The sequence below is a fragment of the Theropithecus gelada genome, chromosome 12, assembly GCF_003255815.1.
Source record: "Theropithecus gelada isolate Dixy chromosome 12, Tgel_1.0, whole genome shotgun sequence".
NCBI classification, from domain to species: domain Eukaryota; kingdom Metazoa; phylum Chordata; class Mammalia; order Primates; family Cercopithecidae; genus Theropithecus; species Theropithecus gelada.
This window is the reverse complement of record NC_037680.1, coordinates 14,055,140-14,078,973: the sequence shown is the minus strand read 5'-3', so window position 1 is coordinate 14,078,973 and position 23,834 is coordinate 14,055,140. Positions and strand designations below refer to the sequence as shown.

Sequence of the window (23,834 nt, the reverse complement as noted above, 5' to 3'; positions counted from 1 at the left end):
TTGGCTTCAATTTTTTTTGTCTCCCCTTAGTGTTCTTATTTGCTGCCATGTTATTTGGTTTAGGACAAAGTAGTCCAGTCATTTATTAAACTCATATTTATTGAAGGATACATGCCCTTTTTGCTCCCTCTTTAAGTCCACACTTGCCAGAAGTTTTATTTTCAGTGCTAGTTTATCTAAAATCTGTAAATGGCTTCCTACTTCCGACCATGTCCAAGATTCATTCTGCCTGGTGTTTCCCTCCCTACAGTGTTATTTCCCACTGCTTCCCAGTACGCACCCTTCAGATGGGCAGACATTCCATGCCTGCAGTGACCTCTCTTCACTTCTCATTTTAAAGGCATTGGCTTTATTCATTAATCTTCATTCTTTGTCATTTAGCTTAACCCCATATCCATCAGGATCCTCATTGTTTGGTTTCTCTGTTCGTTTCTTAGGGATCCACATATGTATTCTTAGGAGACTGAGAATTATATGTATTTACATGTATGTATTATATATATTTAAATTTTTAGTATATATTTTGATGATAATCTTAAAGTTATATTAGTCCATATCATTTTAAAGACAGATTTATAACTGAAAACTGCCATGTGAATCTAGTGCTCCATTAGCATTACTGTCTTATTTACAATTGCATTCATGCCAGCTGAAGCCAAATGATATTCATATTCTGTACAAATGAAGGTTTCACAGTAGTTTGAATAGAGACACATGCTGAACGAGTTGGGTTACCAGGTAGTACTTGGTAATTTGGAGGAATTCTGAACTCAGAAAAGCCTGTACCATTCAAGGAGATATATTAAATTCTCTTTTTGTCTGTATAGGAGCAGCAGATCACTAATAGTATAACAGTTTGATGCAAGGAAAAATGTTTCTATTTCTAGTTCCAGTTAAGTTTCAGGTATTCGATAATTCATTTGATACAAATTGTAATTAATGCCACATTAACTTTCACATAAGCAAGATAGTTTTATAAAATGATTACTGATGCTTTATTTAAATTGTCATTCTTAGATTACTCTTTACAGAATTTTGGTTAATTATGAAGCTAAAATATCCTGACTCTACCTCAGAATTAATGTTTTAGGTAACCGAACAGGTATTCTTCACATTACTAGTATTGAAGTCAGAATACAGAAACAAATTAATTATGGAACTGGCTCTGAGGCTGCAAGCTTTATTCAGTAAACCAAATGTCAGCAACTTAGTTTTAGTGAAACTAAAACTTAATATTACTTATTAATTTGAATTTTGTTTTTATTTAAACATTTATTTCTATTTTAAAGTTAAGGGCTATAAGCATAAGCATTTACACTAGTTTGGTATTTGTAGGTGTTTAAGTAACGTGACAGAACTTATTTAAGTGATTACTGGGGGTTGTTGACATTTTTTGTTCCACTAAAGAGAACCCATATAGTAGTTTTAGAACTGCTGGTCTGTGCCTTATTGAGTAGTGCATACTTCTCACCATGCTTATTTTGGACCCAAAATTCTTGGGGTTTTAGTGAAGAAAAATTAGTTCATAAAATAAGTTAACAGCTGGGCATGGTGGCTCATGCCTGTAATCCCAGCACTTCGGGAGGCCAAAACGGGCAGTTCACTTGAGCCCAGAAGTTTGAGACCATCCTGGCCAATATGGCGAAACCCCATCTCTACAAAAAAAAATTTTTTTTAGTTAGTCGGCCAGGCGTGGTCACTCATGCCTGGAATCCCAGCACTTTGGGAGGCCGAGGCAGGCGGATCATGAGGTCAGGAGATCAAGACCATCGTGGCTAAAATGGCGAAACCCCGTCTCTACTGAAAATACAAAAAATTAGCTGGGCATGGTGGCACGTGCCTGTAGTCCCAGCTACTCGGGAGGCTGAGGCAGCAGAATCACTTGAACCCAGGAGGCGGAGGTTGCAGTGAGCCAGGATTGCATCACTGCACTCCAGTCTAGACAACAGAGCGAGATTCTGTCTCAAAAAAAAAAAAACCGCCGGGCGCAGTGGCTCAAGCCTGTAATCCCAGCACTTTGGGAGGCCGAGGCGGGTGGATCACGAGGTCAGGAGATCGAGACCATCCTGGCTAACATGGTGAAACCCCGTCTCTACTAAAAATACAAAAAACTAGCCGGGCGTGGTGGCGGGCGCCTGTAGTCCCAGCTACTCGGAGGCTGAGGCAGGAGAATGGCGTGAACCTGAGAGGCGGAGCTTGCAGTGAGCCGAGATCGCGCCACTGCACTCCAGCCTGGGTGACACAGCGCGAGACTCTGTCTCAAAAAAAAAAAAAAAACAAAAAACAAAAATTAGTAGGGCATGGCGGCATGTTCCTGTAGTCGCAGCTGCTCCAGAGGCTGAGGTGGGAGAATCACCTGAGCTCAGGAGGTCCAGGCAGTGAGCTGTGATTGTGCCACTGCAGTCCAGCTTGGGCAGCAGAGCAAGACTCTAGCTTAAAAAGTAAGTTATCATGGGCCAGGAGTGGTGGCTCACACCTGGAATCCTAGCACTTTGGAAGGCCAAGGTGGATGGATCATCTGAGGTCAGGAGTTCAAGACCAACCTGGCCAACACGATGAAACCCTATCTCTACTTAAAAAAAGTTAGCCAGGTGTGGTGGTGGGCACCTGTAATCCCAGCTACTTGGGAGGCTGAGGCAGGAGAATTGCTGGAACCCAGGAGATGGAGGTTGCAGTGAACCGAGATCACGCTGTTGCACTCCAGACTGGGCAACAGAGTGGGACTCCGTCTCAAATAAATAAATAGATAAATAAGTTATCATGATTTAAAGAATGATTTAAATCTTTAATTTTTGCAAAGCACCTGTGGACAGATTGGTGTAATAGAGGTACAGAGAACACAGGGATTTAGTTCCCTACTAACTGGTGACAAAGAGTCCCTCATTGACCAAACCTTCCTCAGATTCCTTTGAAAGAACTTTCTGCTCCAATAAACCTTGACTTTTTTACTTCATGTTTATGTGTGCATTGTTCAGTTTTGACAAGAATCCTACTGAGTTGCTTTAACTACAACCCCTGTCATCCCCCGTCAGTGTCTGATCACCCTCCGTAGCTAATCAGGTTCCTCCTCCTCCACCATCCCTCAGGTGATGTCTGATCACCCTCACCTGCCATCAACAAGAATCCTGTTAGGTCACTTTCGCCAGAATCCCCCTTTCCCCTGATGGCTCCTCTTAGTAATTTTCCATCCACTGACTATGTTCCCATCTTTGGCTCTAAGTTTCAACTTGCCAATGGTGTATTCAAAGTTGAGCCCAGTTCTATACTTAGATCTGTTTTCCCCTATTGCAGTAGTCTTGAATAAAATTTGTTTTTACCACTTTAAATACTGTCCATCTCTGGTTTTCCTGGACAACCATGTGACTTCATATATTGTTTACTGTTTGCTTATCTTACCTCATTCTTCAAAGCTAACACTCTTATTCAAACACTTATTTCTACTTGCCTGATAAATACACAAGTCTGAGATCTAGTGTAGTACTATACTAATTCACTATAATTGAAAGAAATGCTTGCTTGACGTATAAACAAAGTTTGTTCTTCTCTTAAAATTGAAACATATGGCTGGGCGTGGTGGCTCACACCTATAATCCCAGCACTTTGGGAGGCCAAAGCAGGCAGATCACTTGAGCCCAGAAGTTCAAGACCAGCCTAGGCAATATGGTGAAACATCATCTCTATAATAAAAGTCAAAATAATTAGCCGGGTGTGGTGGTGTGAGCCTGTGGTCCCAGCTACCTGGGAGGCGAAGGTTGCAGTAAGCGGAGATCGTGCCACAGCACTCCAGACTGTGTGACAGAGCAAGACCCTATCTAAAAAAAAAAAAAAGAAAAAAAAAAAGATTTTTATTGTCAAAAGGTGGTTTTATTATTTTTTAAAGTACTTACCTAATTTATTTTTATTTTTGTTCTTTTAATGCTGTTTTAATTAGCAAATATATGGTTTCTTGTGTTTGGGCATTTTTTACTTCTTTGCCTCAGTGAATTGTACATTTAATTTATAACATTGAAGCATTTTATGTTGGTACATTATTTGAAGAACTGGTGTGTAACAACTTTATGGCATGCCTCTTTTCTAACTAATCTTTATTACATCCTTGCAAAGATTTAAAAATTACTCATTTGAATGTAGGTGGTTATGTAGATCTGTGAGTACGTTTCTCATTGAGTATATAGTAAGATTTAACACATTATTTCTGATAACCAGAAAGCTAAAAAGTTTATTGGTTTTGCTGAAAACCTTTAATAGTCAAGTTTCTGTGTTAAAAATTTTAATAGTTTTTGTTGATATAAGGATATATAAGTATGCAAATGAAAAAACTTAATGTACATAGTGTCTCTTTTACCATTATTGATTTTTTTTTTTTTAGTGGTGGTAATAAATGGAAATAGTTTAGAAAAATATGAGCGATTATCCAGAATTAAATTTTGATCATCACCCAGCCTCTGCCAACTCCCAAGTTTATCCCTACTATTAACAACACAATCAGAATACTTCAATATATAGGATTTCTGTTATATTTTAGTTCTGTATTGTGACTATCTAATATAATACAGTGCTTCTAGGTGCTTAAATCTGTGGTACCTAGAATGACGAGAAATAAAAGGTAACACTATTATGCTGCTCATCTGTCATTATCTTGGGTTTATTGATAGATTATGTGAATAACGATGGGATACTCTTCAGCGACCTCCGTAGTAGGTGTCATATATTTTTTAGATGAAAGATCATGGAAAACCCATCCCCCACCACATACAGGACTCTTATTGCATGTGAAATATTATTATTTTTAATATTTAAGAAACTTAATCTGCAATTAAAACTCAGTATAGTAACTACCCTTGCTTTATCTTGCCAACCTTTCCAGTGTCTAGCATGGATTTTTATGCTTATTTGGATGCCTCTTCTCTGTTAGTCCCTGTACCAGACCCAAAAGGTACAGTACAATGGTCACCAGCATCTTCCCCATTTGGTGTACAGGGGAAATAACAGGTTTGCTTATAATAATAGCAGTAATAGCTGACTATTACTATATACTAAGTGTGGAGCTGCAAAGTGCCAGACTTTTTTCTCACTTGATCCGCACAGCAGCCCCATGAGGTATAAATACTGTTTTTGTCTTTTTTTTGTTTTGGGGTGGGGAGGAGGTTGATTCTGTTCTCTCTTTTTCTTTTTCTTTTTTCTTTTTTTTGTTGTTTGTTTGTTTGTTTTGTTTTCAGATGAGGAAATCGAGGTGTGAAATATTAAGTGTTTTGACTAAGGTGTCTTAGATTCTGTACTCACTCTAGTCTTTTAATAGAACTGGGCCAGGCATGGTGACTCATGCCTGTCATCCCAGCACTTTAGGAGGCTGAGGTAGGAGGATCACTTGAGCCCAAGAGTTCAAGAGCAACCTGGGCAACGTGGCAAAACCCTGTCTCTACAAAAAATAAATAAATAAATAAATATTAAAAATAAAAAGTAGAACTGATTATAAAGTAATAAAAAATTTTTTATGTTTGAGTGATAAATTCATGCTAAAAATTCCAAAGGAGGAATTTATTTTTAACCATTTGTAACACTAATGAGTTTGTCTCTTCTACTGTAAAGCAGTAGCTGCCTTCTAAGGAATCACACTATTGTTAAAAAGCATGCTCTAAAAATAAGGGGAAGAGACAGGGAGTTGGAACCTAGAGAGTTTCATGTTTTCAGTGACAGTTATTCTTCCTGAATAATCTCAATAATAAAAATGTTGAAAGTTATAAACATGAAATCTAACACCACTGGAGGCAAATCTAATAATTAATTGCGTCTACTTTTGCTTAGGCTTTGGGCTTTTTTTCCTTATCAGCACTGCCATTAACACGACACAATACATTTTGCACCTTTGTATCACTCTTGTGAGGAATAAGGCACAAAGTCATTCAAAAAAGCAGCTGTGTGGTGTATGCCACTGATGTTGAAAATAAAACCACAGACTCAGAATTTAAAATAAGGATTTATCTTTTACTAAGATTGTGGATGCAGGAAAGAATTGAAAGGATTTGTCTGGATAACTAATACTGTTCCTTAACACATCAAATTGCAGGTTCTTTGTTAGACACTTGTACCAACTAAAGTCCTTTCCTAGAATTGCTCCATCAACAGCAAGGGAGAAGAGATCTTGAGACATTTAGGGATGGGTGTCCTTTTAGATTAGCTTTTTGTAAAGTGGTGCTAATGTACTGTCAGTTCTGCTGTGTGACATATGCATTCCTAAAAATTACTGTCCTATGCAAAATTGTGCAATAAAAACCACGGTGTTTATGGAGAAAATGGGGTTAATGGCATAACACTCAAAAACTTGATGTGGAGAAAGGGAACCCCTCATACACTATTGGTGGGAATGTAAATTACTATAGCCTCTATGGAAAACGGTATGGCGGCTCATCAGAAATTAAAAATAGAACTACCATATGATCCATAATCCCATTATGGAGTAATTATCCAAAGGAAATGAAATGATTATGTCAAAGAGAGATACATATTTGCACTCCAATATTTATTGCAGCACCATTCACCATAGCCAAGATAAGGATTCAACCTAAGTTTCCTTCAACAGATGAATGGATAAAGTGTGGGATATATACACACTGGAATACTATTCAGCCATAAAAAATGAAATCTTGTCGTTTGTGGCAACATAGATGAACCTGCAGAGCATTGTGTTAAGTGGAATAAGCTGGACGTGGAAAGAGAAATACTACATGATCTCATGTGCTAAAGATGTTGATCACATAGATGTAGAGAGCATAGTTGGTGTGGGGGAGGGAGACAAGGGAGAGTTGGTCAGTCCGTTCAAAATTACAGATAGATAGGAAGAAGAGTAAGTTCTGGTGTTCTCTTGCACAGTAGGGTAACTATGGTTAACAATGTTGAATATTTCAAAACAGCTAGAAGAGAGGTTTTGGAAAGTTCTCACCGCAAAGAAGTGATAAATGTTTGAAGTGACAGATATGCCAAATGCCCTGATTTGATTTTTACACAATGTATACCTCTATGGAGACATCACACTGTACCTCATAAATATGTACAATTGTGTGTCAATTAAAAAAAAACTTCATTAATGGCACACTTTTTGAAAAGACAAGAACCTAAGGGTTTTTTTGGTTGTTGTTTGTTTTTTTGTTTTGTTTTTTGTTTTTGTTTTTGTATTTGTTTTTTTTGAGACAGAGTCTCACTCTTGTCGCCCAGGCTGGAGTGCTGTGGCGCAATCTCAGCTCACTGCAACCTCCGCCTCCCGGGTTCAACGATTCTCCTGCCTCAGCCTCCTGAGTAGCTGAGTAAATTACAGGCGCCCACCACCATGCCCAGCTACTTTTTGTATTTTTAGTAGAGACAGGGTTTCACCATGTTGGCCAGCCTGGTCTTGAACTCCTGACCTCAGGTGGTCCACCTGTCTCAGCCTCCCAAAGTGCTGGGTCTAGAGGCGTGAGCCACCACGCCTGGCCAGTAACCTAACTTCTTAAAGGTAACAGTTTTATACTCATTGAATGGTTAAGAAATACATAAATACTACAATATATATAGCATTTTACCTTGAAAAAAATGTGCAGTTTGCTTGCGGAAGTGGGTGTCAAAAGAAAGGCAGTTTGTACGTTATTGTGAAGTGATGGAAGGAACAGTGTCTGAAATCAAAGGGAGAGTTGTAACACCAGATGTGGAGGGGCATGGCTCATAACATGAATTACAGGTAGATGTTTAAGGTGTGTGCATTTTGTATATTCCTGCATGGCCGAGTGCACCCAAGTACTGTTTTCTGTATTGACCGAGTGTTCTCACTGATGAAATCTGGCATAGGCAAAAGCAAAATTCTCATACTCAAATTGTTCCCTAATGTGTCAGTGGTGTTGAAACAAATTCACATTTTCAAAACAAGCTTTATAGCAAAACTGTACTCTTGAAAGTGACAACAGGGTTTGCTAGTGAGTGGGTAAAACATGAATCTTATCTGTTTGCTTATTACTTAATGTGTGGGAGTAAGGAAAATAATGAATTAGAAAATGACTGGTTTGAGAAACTAGGTGGAAATGACACCTTTAATCTGGAATAAATTGCCAACATGGACTGAGAGTACACATGACCCACTCTTTGGAGCTGGGATGAACTCCTCTTCCCATATAGCACTTGGCCGAATAAAGAGTGGACACCGAAGAGGAGTGAAGCTAGCTCCTTTAGCAAAGAAGAAAGGAAGTCCATTGAGTAGGCAGCCAGTGGTGTCTCCTAAGGTTAACTATATTGAGTTAACTGAAGAGAAGTTCCAGGCTTTTGAGTTTATAAAAAGCCCAATAGGTTGTTTTACCCCATAATCCTCTGATTATAATTTCCACCAATCTGCCTCCCCCAGGCCACCTCATTTTCTGTTGGACCTCATCAAGACTTCTAGTCTTTTTATCCATCTCCACATTCTCTCCCAGTCTTTTCAGCCTCCTCCTTATCTCATGTGGCCCCATGCTCCATTCCTGAAACTACTCTCTGCACCTTTATCCACTATTTTCCGCCCCTTTGTTTCTCTTGCCCCACAAACACCCTACAAACTACCCTGTCCCAAAGACTCCTGATTCCATCATCTAACACCAGGCTGGAGATATCCTCTGTGTTCATGGCATGACAACTGATTCCTGTTCCTCAGCTGGGCCCACTTGTGTATATTCTACTTTATAATGAAAATAGAGGTTTATGGGCTGTGCCTGTTATTTTCGTTGTTTCACTGACCTCTTCAGGATCTCATTCCTCTTTATCTCTTAGTCTCTAAATATAATTGGAAAGGCAAAATTTGGAAAGTACTGTGAGTTCCATTGCTTAGTATTCTACCACCCTTCTGTTATTATTAAAAACAGCATATCACCAACATCTAAACCAATTCTATTGGATTCTGTTGCTTAAATAAAACAAAAATCTTTACTTAGAAACTTGAGGATCAGTGAAGCATGAGATAATTCAGAAGAATATTTAGTTAGTAACACATTCTCTTTGGGAAGCTAGCAGCTCAGTTAGTGGACCAGCTAACCATTCTGCCAGAATCTGGTTTGGAAAATAGTATGGATAGAAATATGTCTGTGAGGGAAAGGTCATTTTTAATCTCCATTTAATTTTCATTCTGTCTTAGATCAGTTGTTGTACATAAAATGCTTGGAGTTATCTTTAGGGCTAGAGGAGTGCCTGAGGACTATTTGTTTATTTTCAGGATGTTTCGTTTCCATTTTGAATGTTACTGCCCAAAGAAACGGGACATTTAAAGCATGTGAACTCATACACAACAAAGTGGGAGAAATAATGGTATTTATATGTTAATTCCATGAAGCCCTATATTTAAAGCTATTCCCTCTGGCCATATACCAGGTGGAAAAAAGCAAGGACTCTACTATTAAAAATATCAAATCAGATAGTTCCAGCTGAGGTTTCTTAATCATTTAAAAGGCAAAATATGAGGTCACTTTTAATATCTTAAGTAGATAACGATCTTAGCATTTACTTTAGATATTAAATCTGAAGTGCTTGTCTTTTGCTTTACTGGCTAGACGATACTGCTGGCAGTTTCTAGCGTTGGAGTATTTTCCTTAAAAGAAACACTGGAATTTAATACAGAGCCAACTATTTTGCCTCAAATTGTCTGTCTTAGGAATATCCAATTCATCAATAGAGTAATCTAAAAAGTTGACTCACTAATTGGATTTAAGTGCCACAGGACTCTTCACACATTATTTTAATCAATTTGTTGGAAAGATCAATTTTCTCATGGCTGAATGCATATAAAAATGAAGCAACTGAATGAGTTGCATAGGAAGGTTGGCACATCTAATTCCCTAGAGGTTTTAGGAACAGGTTCTTAATTATATATCTGAAATGGTTTGAGGTTTTTAAATGAAATTTGTGTAGAAGCAGAAAGATGCAGTACCTATCTGTCCAGGCCTGTTTCTGGATCCCCATCTTATCTAATGTTTAATAGTTGATCCTGGAGTTGATATATTATCCCTTTTTTCTTTTTAAAATTTTTTTTTTTTTGGTATGTGTGCCATTTTAAAGTAATTAACAGAGTAGTTTTTGTTAGTTTTGGTTAAGTGTTATAAAGCCAGTTTTTTTTAAAGGAAGTCCTGGAGGCCTTTTTGTATTGACTCTTACAGAGGACAGTGAGTGTGAACACAAGTTTTTAAAGTTTAATGTTACAGTGCCTGCTATAAAGGACTACAATTAATGTGAAAAGTAGTTTTAAAGTTATAATTTATATATCGCTGTTTGTGCTTACATAATGCTTCCCACTCTCCCTAAACATAGAGGTATTTTGATTATGAAAATGAGCCTTTTTTAGTACCATTATGTGTGTACATATATATTTTATTTTATTTTTCTTCATATTAGTCATTGTGGTTAAGTGATTTATTGGTAGCTGATGAGTCACAAGTATGTTTCTCATTCTCTAATGAGTCACCTAGCTACATACAAGTTTGTTTATTTTCTTTCCTTTCTAGATCTTTCACCTAAAATAGGTGTTTTACTAGTTGGTAGGTTAAAATTTCAGTTTGCTACATTAACGATTTGTTTGCTTTGAGATGGAGTCTCGCTCTGTTGCCTAGGCTGGAATGCAGTGGCGCAGTCTTGACTCACCGCAGCCTCTGCCTCCTGGGTTCAAGCGATTCTCTGCCTCAGCCTCCCGAGTAGCTGGGACTACAGGCGCACGCTACCACGCCCAGCTAAATTTTTTTTGTGTACTTTTAGTGGAGATGGGGTTTCACCATGTTGACCAGGCTGCTCTCAAACTCCTGACCTCAAGTGATCCACCCACCCTGGCCTCCCAAAGTGCTGGGATTACAGGCATGAACCACTGCACCCAGCCTACATTAACTATTAGATCTGGAAAATACCAAAATAATACTCAGAAGAAGTCTCATTGATTTTTACAAACTTGTATTTAGCACGTGCTCTGGTCCATTTACTCTGCTGGGCTTGAGTATGCAAAGATTTATGTGTGTCATGTATATCTTAGGAGAAGCTTAATTTTGGGAGAGGGAAAGGGAGATAAACAACTGCATGCAGAGGCAGGGTACAGGTGCTGTGGTAGGAGTGTATATTGTCTGTAGTTGAGGCCCAAAGAGAGGTGGGCATGTGGATACCCCTTCAGCATCCGTGTGGATAAGTTGGTGAGTGGAGGCGAAGCCATTATACTGTTGTGTATTGCAACTCCTTGAACAGTTGCACCTACATTTTATACCTCTTTGTTGGAACAGGGTATTTATCTGTTAGAGGAAAAACAGCTTCTATTTTCAGTCCTGTCCACTGCAACATCTGTATTGGAAATTTGGATAATGCTAAAGATGTGCTAAGGAAAAAACAGGTCTAAAATCTGCTGTCAGAAATTTTCAGATCATTTGTGGGATTCATTCTCCTGGGCTAAATATAACTTTGTATAAAACAAAACTATTACTAAAGGGCCTATTATTTTCCATTTGTTTTTTTTTTTTTCCCCCACAGAAACTATAAAGCAATCTAGCAGCTCATGAGCTTCTAAGAATGAAAATGTATTATTTCAGAGTGAGCCAATGATGCATTCTGAGATATTTAAATTTAGTTCTAATTTGTCAGTCTGTAACAGAACTGTCCAGGGCAATAATCATTAAATGATATTAGCTATGTGATGGTAGTCTGATTACTTAACCTTTTAGAGTCTCAGTTTTCTCATCTGTAAAATGTTGATAATACCTTCTGTGTAAGCCTTTGTGAAGCTCAAATGAGATAGTGTATACGTAAAGCACTTCACACAGAACCTGGAACATAAAAGGGAATTGCTAAAGAGATAATAGAAATAATACTTTAAGGATTTAGTTGTGAAATCTCTTTTCTCTTTTTCCTTTCTTTTTTTTTTTGTCTGAGATGGAGTCTTGCTCTGTCACCCAGGCTGGAGTGCAGTGTTACAATCTCTGCTCACTGCAACCTCTGCCTCCTGGGTTCAAGCAGTTCTCCTGCCTCAGGCTTCCGAGTAGGTGGGGCTATAGGGCCGCTCCCCCACGCCCGGCTAATTTTTTGTATTTTTAGTAGGGATGGGGTTTCACCATGTTGGCCAGGCTGGTCTTAAACTCCTGACCTCAGGTGAAACACCTGCCTTGACCTCCCAAAAGTGCTGGCCTAAAAATCACTATGCTTGGCCTAAAATCACTTTCATTTGAGCTATAAAATAAAAGTGTGTTTGCCAGGCGTGGTGGCTCACGCCTATAATCCCACCACTTTGGGAAGCCGAGGCAGATGAATCACTTGAGCCCGGGAGTTCGAGACCAGCCTGGGCAACATGATGAAACCCTGTCTCTACATAAAATGCAGAAATTAGCTGGGCGTGGTGCGCCTGCCTGTAATCCCAGCTACTCAGAAGGCTGAGGTGGGAGAGTCACTTGAACCTAGGAGATGAGTTTGCAGTGAGTTGATCCCAGTGATTCTTCTCTGTACTCACAAGAGGACTTGTAGAGTCAAAACCTGACACTAGGACCCAGCAGCAAGAGATAAACTGCTTTTTCTCCAGATTTATGTCTCCATCATTTATTTGCAAGATGGTGACCTCTTTGACTGGAGCTGTGTGCTGTTAAATATTTTTTCACCTGTCTCCTGTACAGAAATTATACCTTCACCGTTGATTTTCAGGTCATCTGCAGTAACCATTTCTCAGGGTTTATGATTCTTGTTCTCTACCCCAGTGCTCTCCAAAGTGTGATTTGCTCAAGATTACCCATTGAGGGAAAGAAAATAATTAAACTAACTTTCTTCTTTCCGCCTACCCTGTCTTCCCTGCTTTTTTCTTTTATCTAAAAGAATGAGAATGAGTTTGAGTTTTTCCAATAGTTAATTTATACATAAACACTGGACCCATCACTTGCATTGCTCCTCAGAAGGTCACTTATCACCTATAGCGTGTGAGGTTTCTGAAGAAAGATTGTGGGATTCCAATAATGAAAAGAAGCTAGCAGTGGTACCCTCACTCTTCTCTCTCCTCCCCTCTTTCTTCCCCTCCCCTCCTTTCCTCTCCTGTAGATACTATGCCATCTTCATATACAATGTCAGTTAAAATCATATAATTAGACTGTTTCTACAATCAGTAGAATTTTATTCTTCTACTGGCAGTAATGTACTCAAGTATTCCTGTCTCTCTTGTTTTGACTCAATTTTATATATATACATAAAACCCTCCAATAGTCTGACCCTTTTTCACAAATGGAACCTTTTTTATTTTAATGCTTTTTCTTCTGAATTCACTCATGTCTACAGTAAGATAGAAATAGATGTAGATACAGATGTAGCTGTATAGAGATAATAGAGCTAAATTGTCCAAAATCATGGAATGGTTTTACTAATATCTAAATAGGTTATGATTTTTAACAGCTGCATATAGAAATGCTGAGATTGGAAGGGTTAAAAAAATTAACTGTTCCCTATGTCTGATTAATCCTGCCTTCTTTCCCATTGATTCAGTAGAGCAATTTGTAATTGCAGAAATTTATAATAACTTTGGCCCTAGCTTACAAAATAGTTTGTGGTTTCACAAGTTATTTTGTAAGTTGTTTAGGACTGGAAACAATGTTCTAAATGGTAGTTGTTTTCTAGACTAGCTGATCTAATATTTTAGCACTCAGTACTACTGAATTAAAGTACTAAAAGTAGATACAGTTCCAGGTTTCAGGTCCTGAGTTAAAAGAGTCATCTGGTACTTTTGAATGAGAAAGAAGAGGAAATTTTTGTTTGCTTTAATTGGACTTACAGCCAGCCCTGGGCAGAGTATCTTTGACTACATTCCACCTTCTTTCTAGAAGGATACTAGCATGACTCTCAATCCTTAAAAGTAGATGTGTTTAGGCCAGGTGCGATGGCTCACACCTGTAATCCCAGCACTTTGGGAGGCCGAGACGGGTGGATCACCTGAGGGTAGGAGTTCGAGACCACCCTGGCCAACATGGTGAAACCCTGTCTCTGCTAAAAGTATAAAAATTAGCCAGGCATGGTGGCACATGCCTGTAATCCCAGCTACTCAGGAGGCTAAGAGAGGAGAATCACTTGAATCCGGGAGGCGGAGCTGAGATAGGGCCACTGCATTCCAGCCTGGGTGACAGAGATGAGACTGTCTCAAAAAAAAAAAGTAGATGTGTTTGACTTGAGTTGCTTGAAGAAGGTTGTCTGATAATGGGAGGTCCAGAGGGCCAGCAGTGCCTTCTAATAGGAGTCAAAGGAGGTGAGATGAGGGGACCAAGGGATTAGGGATATAGAAGAAAGGTAGCAGAGTGTACCTCTACTTGGGACGGGTCAAGTTGCTTGATGAAGCAGTACATTTATTGGTACAAAAGAGAAAACCTTCCTTGTAAAGTACATGTGAGATAAGCAATGGAATTCTCACCACGCCTGAATATACACTCAGTTATCACATTTACTGGTAGGTGGCAGTCACATTGAAGGTAGATTCATTCAGTGACACTAGATTGCAAGTATTAGAAAGCCCTTATAACAGTCCACTGGAACCTCTTGATACCTTCAAGCCTTAGAAGAGCCTTACCTTAGTTCATCAACTACTTCTTTTGCCATAATAAATTCTGAGTTTCTTCAGTAGTCAAGATTTTAGCTAGGTATTAGGTGATAGCCCCAGTGCAGGAGACTTAACGAGAGTGCAAGAGATATGCATGCTGTTGATTTTTTTTTTTTTAAGTTAGTTGGTAACAGACATACAGATTTCTAGGCATTGTAACCAAGTGAAATAAACAATTTTCTTTCTTAATTACTCTTTACCTGTTATCCTCATTTTGATCCTTTTTCATCGAAATGGATTCTGGTGTTCTCTTGTGTAAGGTAAGTACTGTCCAGTTTCTAGAATGTCTAATTGCACCACAACTACTAAAGACCCAAATCCTCATCAGAATGAATAGAATTTTTCCATGAAAATTAAATTTTATCCTTTTCATCAACTATATTGTGATAAACTTTGTCAGTGCAATAATATACACAAAAGTAAAACTGGTACATTTTGTATGGGAATCGCCATTTTGGATTATACATTTTCTTCCTCAGTTATGTACTAGTGATTAAAAAATAATCATTGTGTTTAATAAGCTACTTTATAAATTTTGTATTTTAGAATTTGAGTGTCTGGTGTTCAGAATTCAAGTTGTTATAAAAATGAGCTACCCAGGAGATGCATTTATTTTACGCTCATCATATATTAAACTTCATGTAGGCATCCTTTTAAATGGGAGTACACAATCCAATAGTCATAAATCCGATGACAGAGCATACTCAGAAACTAAAGATAGTGAGAATTTAATTGCAAAACAGTACCCTAATGTCCTCTTATTACTTTAAAATCTTTTCAGTTGACCTTCTTCTATTATTTAATTCCATCACATACCAGTAATTGCATTTATTGAAGCCAGTATTTCTCATTATAGGAAATGCTGATCTTAGTGAATCTCAAAAATAGGGAGGGAAATGTTCTTTAATAAATAATTAAAAGACTTTTTACTACTTTTCCCAATTCAGTACTGGTTTTATTACCTTTTATGTCCAGAGTATTTTATAAGTGGTAACTAAATCATGGCATCTAGAAAATCATCTCTTCAAGGAATCTCACAAAGTATGCTACATAATAGCTTATTCTAAGTAGGTTAAATAGACTGGCTTTGTCTCAAGTGGCTTACTATATTAAAGAAGAGTTTAACATATTCAGCTTTACTGCTGAAACACCAAATGAGTTCTGACACCTTTGATGAGATGATTAAAGTTGGGAATTTTTTCTCTTGACAGCATCAACAAAGAGAGCATTGTGGATGTAGAAGGTGTTGTGAGAAAAGTGAATCAGAAAATTGGAAGCTGTACACAGCAAGATGTTGAGTTACATGTTCAGAAGGTAACTTTTTTCAAAACATAAAATCACATATAGAAATAGATTTGGGTTCTAATGGTTTTTCATGTCTAATTTATATGTTCTTACTAATTAAAATTAATGTAAAATACTGAGGTTTATAAATTAGTTACTGAATCAATTGGCTTTTATTATATAACAAATCACCCCAGTACTTAGTGACTTAAAACAACAAACATTTATTTGCTTACAATTCTGTGATGCACCCAACTGAGATAGCTCATCTGCTCCATGTGACATTGGCTGGGCTGACTGATAAGTCTGGCGCATCTCTTTCTGTGACCTCCCCTCATCCAGCAGGCTAGCCCAGATATGTTGATATTCAGGTACCAGGAGGGTTCCCAAAGGCAAGAGAGCGAAACCCTAAGAACAGACACTTTTCAAGCTTCTACTTGTGTCACATCTGCTAAATATTCCACTGGTCAAAGTCACACAGCAAAACTTAGATTTAAGGGATAGAGAAATAGATTCTAGCCCTTGATGGGAGGAAAAGCAATATGATTGCAAGGGAATATACATGCAGGAGCAAGAGGAAGTATTGCAGCCATTTTTGCAAACAGTCTACCACAGCCACATAGGGAAAAATATAAAACACATCTGAAAAACTACTTACCAATATAAGTGAATAACAATGGACCTATCTTGTTGTAAGTTTTCTGATGATGTACTTTTATTTATTTATTTGGTTTCCATTTTTTCTTTTTTCTTTTTTTTTTTTAATTATACTTTAAGTTCTAGGATACATGTGCACAGCATGCAGGTTTGTTACACATATATACATGTGCCATGTTGGTGTGCTGCAGCCATTAACTCGTCATTTACATTAGGTATTTCTCCTACTGCTATCCCTCGCCCCTCCCCTGAGCCCATGACAGGCCCTGGTGTGAGATGTTTCCCACCCTGTGTCCAGGTGTTCTCATTGTTCAGTTCCCACCTACGAGTGAGAACATACGGTGTTTGGTTTTCTGTCCTTGCGATAGTTTGCTGAGAATGATTGGTTTCCAGCTTCATACGTGTCCCTACAAAGGACATGAACTCATCCTATTTTATGGCTGCATAGTATTCCATGGTGTATGTGTGCCACATTTTATTAATCCAGTCTATCATTGGTAGACATTTGGGTTGGTTCCAAGTCTTTGCTATTGTGAATAGTGCTGCAATAAACATACGTGTGCATGTGTGTTTATAGCAGCATGATTTATAATCCTTTGTGCATATACCCAGTAATGGGATGGCTGGATCAAATGGTATTTCTAGGTCTAGATCCTTGAGGAATCGCCACACTGTCTTCCACAATGGTTGAACTAGTTTACAGTCCCACCAACAGTAGAAAAGTGTTCATATTTCTTCTCTACATCCTCTCCAGCACTTGTTGTTTCCTGACTTTTTAATGATCGCCATTCTAACTGGTGTGAGATGGTATCTCATTGTGGTTTTGATTTGCACTTCTCTGATGGCCAGTGATGATGAGCATTTTTTCATATGTATGTTGGCTGCATAAATGTTTTCTTTTGAGAAGTGTCTGTTCATATCCTTCACCCACTTTTTGATGGGGTGGTTTGATTTTTTCTTGTAAATTTGTTTAAGTTCTTTGTACATTCTGGATATTAGCCCTTTGTCAGATGGGTAGATTGTAAAAATTTTCTCCCATTCTGTAGGTTGCCTGTTCACTCTGATGGTGGTTTCTTTCACTGTGCAGAAGGTCTTTAGTTTAATTAGATCCCATTTGTGAATTTTGGTTTTTGTTGCCATTGCTTTTGGTGTTTTAGTCATGAAGTCCTTACCCATGCCTATGTCCTGAATGGCATTGCCTACGTTTTCTTCTAGGGTTTTTATGGTTTTAGGTCTAACATTTAAGTCTTTAATCCGTCTTGAATTAATTTTTGTATAAGGTGTAAGGAAGGAATCCAGTTTCAGCTTTCTACATATGTCTAGCCAGTTTTCCCAGCACCATTTATTAAATAGGGAATCCTTTCCCCATTTCTTGTTTTTGTCAGGTTTGTCAAAGATCAGATGGTTGTAGATGTGTGGTATTATTTCTGAGGGCTCTGTTCTGTTCCATTGGTCTATACGTCTGTTTTGGTACCAGTACCATGCTGTTTTGGTTACTGTAGCCTTGTAGTATAGTTTGAAGTCAGGTAGCATGATGCCTCCAGCTTTATTCTTTTGTCTTAGGATTGTCTTGGCAATGTGGGCTCTGTTTTGGTTCCATATGGACTTTAAAGTAGTTTTTTTCCAATTCTGTGAAGAAAGTCATTGGTAGCTTGATGGGGATGGCATTGAATCTATAAATTACCTTGGGCAGTATGGCCATTTTCACGATATTGATTCTTCCTATCCATGAGCATGGAATGTTCTTCCATTTGTTTGGGTCCTCTTTTCGTTGAGCAGTGGTTTGCAGTTCTCCTTGAAGACGTCCTTCACATACATCCCTTGTAAGTTGGATTCCTGGGTATTTTATTCTCTTTGAAGCAATTGTGAATGGGAGTTCACTCATGATTTGGCTCTCTGTTTGTCTATTATTGGTGTATAGGAATGCTTGTGATTTTTGCACATTGATTTTGTATCCTGAGACTTTGCTGAAGTTGCTTATCAGCTTAAGGACATTTTGGGCTGAGACAATGGGGTTTTCTAAATATACAATCATGTCATCTGCAAACAGGGACAATTTGACTTCCTCTTTTCCTGGTTGAATACCCTTTATTTCTTTCTCCTGCCTGATTGCCCTGGCCAGAACTTCCAACAGTATGTTGAATAGGAATGGTGAGACAGGGCATCCCTGTCTTGTGCCAGTTTTCAAAGGGAATGCTTCCAGTTTTTGCCCATTCAGTATGATATTGGCTGTGAGTATGTCATAAATAGCTCTTATTATTTTGAGATACGTCTCATCTATACCTGGTTTATTTAGAGTTTTTAGCATGAAGGGCTGCTGAATTTTGTCAAAGACCTTTTCTGCATCTTGTGGTTTTTGTCTTTGGTTCTGTTTATGTGATGGATTACGTTTATTGATTTGCGTATGTTGAACCAGCCTTGCATTCCAGAGATGAAGTCAACTTGATTGTGGTGGATAAGCTTTTTGGTGTGCTGCTGGAATCAGTTTGCCAGTATTTTATTGAGGATTTTTGCATCGATGTTCATCAGGGACATTGGTCTAAAATTCTCTTTTTTTGTTGTTGTGTCTCTGCCAGGCTTTGGTATCAGGATGATGTTGGCCTCAAAATGAGTCAGGGAGAATTCTTTCTTTTTCTGTGGACTGGAATAGTTTCAGAAGGAATGGTAACAGCTCCTCTTTGTACCTCTGGTAGAATTCAGTTGTGAATCCGTCTGGTCCTGGACTTTTTTTGGTTGGTAGGCTGTTAATTATTGCCTCAATTTCAGAGCCTGTTATTGGTCAATTCTGGGATTCAACTTCTTCCTGGTTTAGTCTTAGGACTGTGCATGTTCCAGGAATTTATCCATTTCTTCTAGATTTTCTAGTTTATTTGCATAGATGTGTTTATAGTATTCTCTGATGGTAGTTTGTATTTCTGTGGGATCAGTGGTGATATCCCCTTGATCATTTTTTATTGCGTCTATTTGATTCTTCTCTCTTCTTTATTAGTCTTGCTAGCGGTCTATCAATTTTGTTTGTCTTTTCAAAAAACCAGCTCCTGGATTCATTGATTTTTTTTTTTTTTTTAAGTTTTTTCGTATCTCAATGTCCTTCAGTTCTCCTCTGATCTTAGTTATTTCTTGCCTTCTGCTAGCTTTTGAATGTGTTTGCTCTTGCTTCTCTAGTTCTTTTAATTGTGATGTTAGGGTGTCAATTTTAGATCTTTCCTGCTTTCTCTTGTGGGCATTTAGTGCAATAAATTTCCCTCTACATACTGCTTTAAATGTGTCCCAGAAATTCTGGTATGTTGTGTCTTTGTTCTCATTGGTTTCAAAAAACATCTTTATTTCTGCCTTCATTTCGTTATGTACCCAGTAGTCATTCACGAGCAGGTTGTTCAGTTTCCATGTAGTTGTGCGGTTTTGAGTGAATTTCTTAATCCTGAGTTCTAGTTTGATTGCACTGTGGTCTGAGAGACAGTTTGTTATACTTTCTGTTCTTTTACATTTGCTGAGGAATGCTTTACTTCCAACTATGTGGTCAATTTTGGAATAAGTGCGATGTGGTGCTAAGAAGAATGTATATTTTGTTGATTTGGGGTGGAGAGTTCTGTAGATGTCTATTAGGTCCACTTGGCACAGAGCTGAGTTCAATTCCTGGATATCCTTGTTAACTTTCTGTCTCATTGATCTGTCTAATGTTGATAGTGGGGTGTTAAAGTCTCCCATTATTATTGTGTGGGAGTCTAAGTCTCTTTGTAAGTCTCTAAGGACTTGCTTTATGAATCTGGGTGCTCCTGTATTGGGTGCATATTTATTTAAGATAGTTAGCTCTTCTTGTTGAACTGATCCCTTTACCATTATGTAATAGCCTTCTTTGTCTCTTTTGATCTTTGTTGGTTTAAAGTCTGTTTTATCGGGCCTGGCGCAGTGGCTCACGCCTGTAATCCCAGCACTTTGGGAGGCTGAGGCGGGTGGATCACGAGGTCAGGAGATCGAGACCATCCTGGCAAACACAGTGAAACCCCGTCTCTACTAAAAAAAAAAAATACAAAAAATTAGCCAGGCGTGGTGGCGGGCACCTGTAGTCCCAGCTACTTGGGAGGCTGAGGCAGGAGAATGGCGTGAACCCCAGAGACTGAGCTTACAGTGAGCTGAGGTTGTGCCACTGCACTCCACTCTGGGCGACAGAGCTAGACTCTGGCTCACAATCAATCAATCAATCAATAAAATAAAATAAAGTCTGTTTTATCAGATACTAGGATTGCAACCCGTACTTTTTTTTGTTTTCCATTTGCTTGGTAGATCTTCCTCCATCCCTTTATTTTGAGCCTGTGCGCGTCACTGCACGTGAGATGGGTCTCCTGAATATAGCACACTGATGAGTCTTGACTCTTTATCCAGTTTGCCAGTCTGTGTCTTTGAATTGGAGCAATTAGCCCATTTACATTTAAGGTTAATATTGATATGTGTGAATTTGATCCTGTCATGATGTTAGCTGGTTATTTAGCTTGTTAGTTGATGCAGAAAAGCTGAAAATTCTAAAAATCAGAGCACCTCTTCTCCTCCAAAGGAATGCAGCTCCTCGCCAGCAACAGAACAAAGCTGAACAGAGAATGTCTTTGACGAGTTGAGAGAAGAAGGCTTCAGATGATCGGTAATAACAAACTTCTCCAAGCTAAAGGAGGATGTTCAAACCCATCCAGCCAAACCCAAAAACCTTGAAAAAAGATTAGACATATGACTAACTAGAATAAACAGCGTAGAGAAGACCTTAAATGACCTGATGGAGCTGAAAACCATGGCATGAGAACTACTTGACACATGCACAAGCTTCAATAGCCTATTCAATCAAGTGGAAGAAATGGTATCAGTGATTGAAGATCAAATGAATGATAAGAAGCAAGAAAAGAAGTTTAGAGAAAAAAGAGTAAAAAGAAACGAACAAAGCCTCCAAGAAATATGGGACTATGTGATAAGACCAAATCTACATCTGATTGGTGTACCTGAAAGTGACGGAGAGAATGGAACCAAGTTGGAAAACACTCTTTAGGATATTATCCAGGAGAATTTTCCCAACCTAGCCAGGCAGACCAACATTCAAATTCAGGAAATACAGAGAACACTACAAAGATACGCCTCAAGAAGAGCAACTCCAAGACACATCATTGTCAGATTCACCAAAGTTGAAATGAAGGAAAAAATGTTAAGGGCAGCCAGAGAGAAAGGTCAGGTTACCCATAAAGGGAAGCCCATCAGACTAACAGTGGATCTCTTGGCAGAAACTCTACAAGCAGAAGAGAGTGGGGGCCAATATTCAACATACTTAAAGAAAAGAATTTTCAACCCAGAATATCATATCCAGCCAAACTGAGCTTCATAAGTAAAGGAGAAATAAAATCCTTTATAGACAAACAAATGCTGAGAGATTTTGTCACCACCAGGCCTGCCTTACAAGAGCTCCTGAAGGAAGCACTAAACATGGAAAGAAACAACCAGTACCAGCCACTGCAAAAACATGCCAAATTGTAAAGACCATCGATGCTAGGAAGAAACTGCATCAACTAATTATATACTTTTAAAGGATGATTAATTAACTAATTCTTAATCTTATATCTTACAATTATTTTTCTGATATTTTTACAGCATAGAGAAGTCAAAATAAATAATACCTTATTGGTCTTATATTCCAACAGTAGCTTCTGGTTTTTTTGTTTGTTTGTTTGTTTTTCACAAGACTTATCCCTGATCTGTTTTTTTTCTCAGGATTAAAAACTGAAAGATCTCATTATCATTGACTTAAAATATGATAAGTGTCACTTGAGGTCAGGAGTTCAAGACCAGCCTGATCAACATGGTGAAACCTTGTTTCTACTAAAAATACAAAAATTAGCCAGGCGTGGAGGCAGGTGCATGCAATCCAGCTACTCAGGAGGCTGAGGCAAGAGAATTGCTTGAACCCAGGAGACAGAGGTTGCAGTGAGCCAAGATCGCACCACTGCACTCCAAACTGCCTGACTGAGTGAGACCCCATCTCAACAACAACAACAACAAAAAAATCATAAGTGAATTCACACTATTGAAATAACCCTGCCAGTTTGAACCTACAGTGCTCAGATTTAGGTCTAGATTGTATTTACAATATGCATCACTAAATTTCTCTAAAGGAGTAGTCTTTAAGACAGCATGGCCTCTTCTCGCCCTGATCCATGTACAGTAGTACTTAAAGACTACTGCATGAGCATATGTAAGAGTCAGTCAGACCAACAGGCAGACAGATTCAGAGATAGGCCCATATGTACTTATTAATTTAAGAGTAATATTGTATTTAACTGGAATTGATTGTCCTGGAACTCTTCAAGACTTAGAAAACCTTGTAGTTTTTACTGACCTAATTTGACAAATGACTTTGTTGTCTTTGTGTAAGTCTCATCTTGAACCAACCCCACCAGGAAGTTTGTAACTTAGTAAAGACAAAGTGACCAAAGAGTAAGAATAAAGATAAATGAATAAACCCATTTATGCTGACCAAGAAAGATAACTTCCACATCTTCTAAGTAACACATCGTTTTCAGTACTTGAATAAAGAAAATTTGGCCAGATGTGGTGGCTCATATCTGTAATCCCAGTGCTTTGGGAGGCCAGGGTGGGAGGATCACTTGAGTCCAGGAGTTGGAGGTTACAGTGAGCTATGATCACACCACTGCACTCTAGCCTGGGTGACAGAGCAAGACCCTGTCTCAAAAAAAAAAAAAAAAAAGTGTGTGTGTGTGTGTGTATATGTACTTCTATTTTTCTACTAGAAGCAAATGTAGTTTTAATATTATCTAGATGTGTACAATAAATATTAATAAATTGTAAGCCTAAAGAGCTTACAAATTTTGCCATAATAAAAATAATTATAAAGTATTTCACAAAGAACGAAGTATTACATACTAAGTAGAATGTTATATAAGTAATGACTTTGCTTTATCACTTATTTATTTATTCAGCCAGCAATTACTGTTGATAGGTACTTTGTGCCAAACACTATGTGAAGACTCTGGGGTCAGAGTACTCATGGTATAGTAAAGAGGATGATGAATTCCCACTAGTTATAAAAGTAGAGGCCGGGCGCGGTGGCTCAAGCCTGTAATCCCAGCACTTTGGGAGGCCGAGACGGGCGGATCACGAGGTCAGGAGATTGAGACCATCCTGGCTGACAGGGTGAAACCCCGTCTCTACTAAAAAATACAAAAAACTAGCCGGGCGAGGTGGCGGGCGCCTGTAGTCCCAGCTACTCGGGAGGCTGAGGCAGGAGAATGGCGTGAACCCGGGAGGCGGAGCTTGCAGTGAGCTGAGA

General features: G+C 38.5%; 1 protein-coding gene across 2 annotated transcripts in view; it reads left to right on the top strand.

Annotated features, from left to right (window-relative positions):
• The window catches only part of DARS (aspartyl-tRNA synthetase), an 82,306-nt gene that overhangs the window by 27,342 nt on the left and 31,130 nt on the right, over window positions 1-23,834 (top strand). For both annotated transcript variants that reach the window (XM_025404213.1, XM_025404212.1), the window contains one exon: window positions 15,784-15,886. In XM_025404213.1, the coding sequence (XP_025259998.1) occupies window positions 15,784-15,886 (103 nt within the window). The remainder of the gene's footprint in view (window positions 1-15,783; window positions 15,887-23,834) is intronic.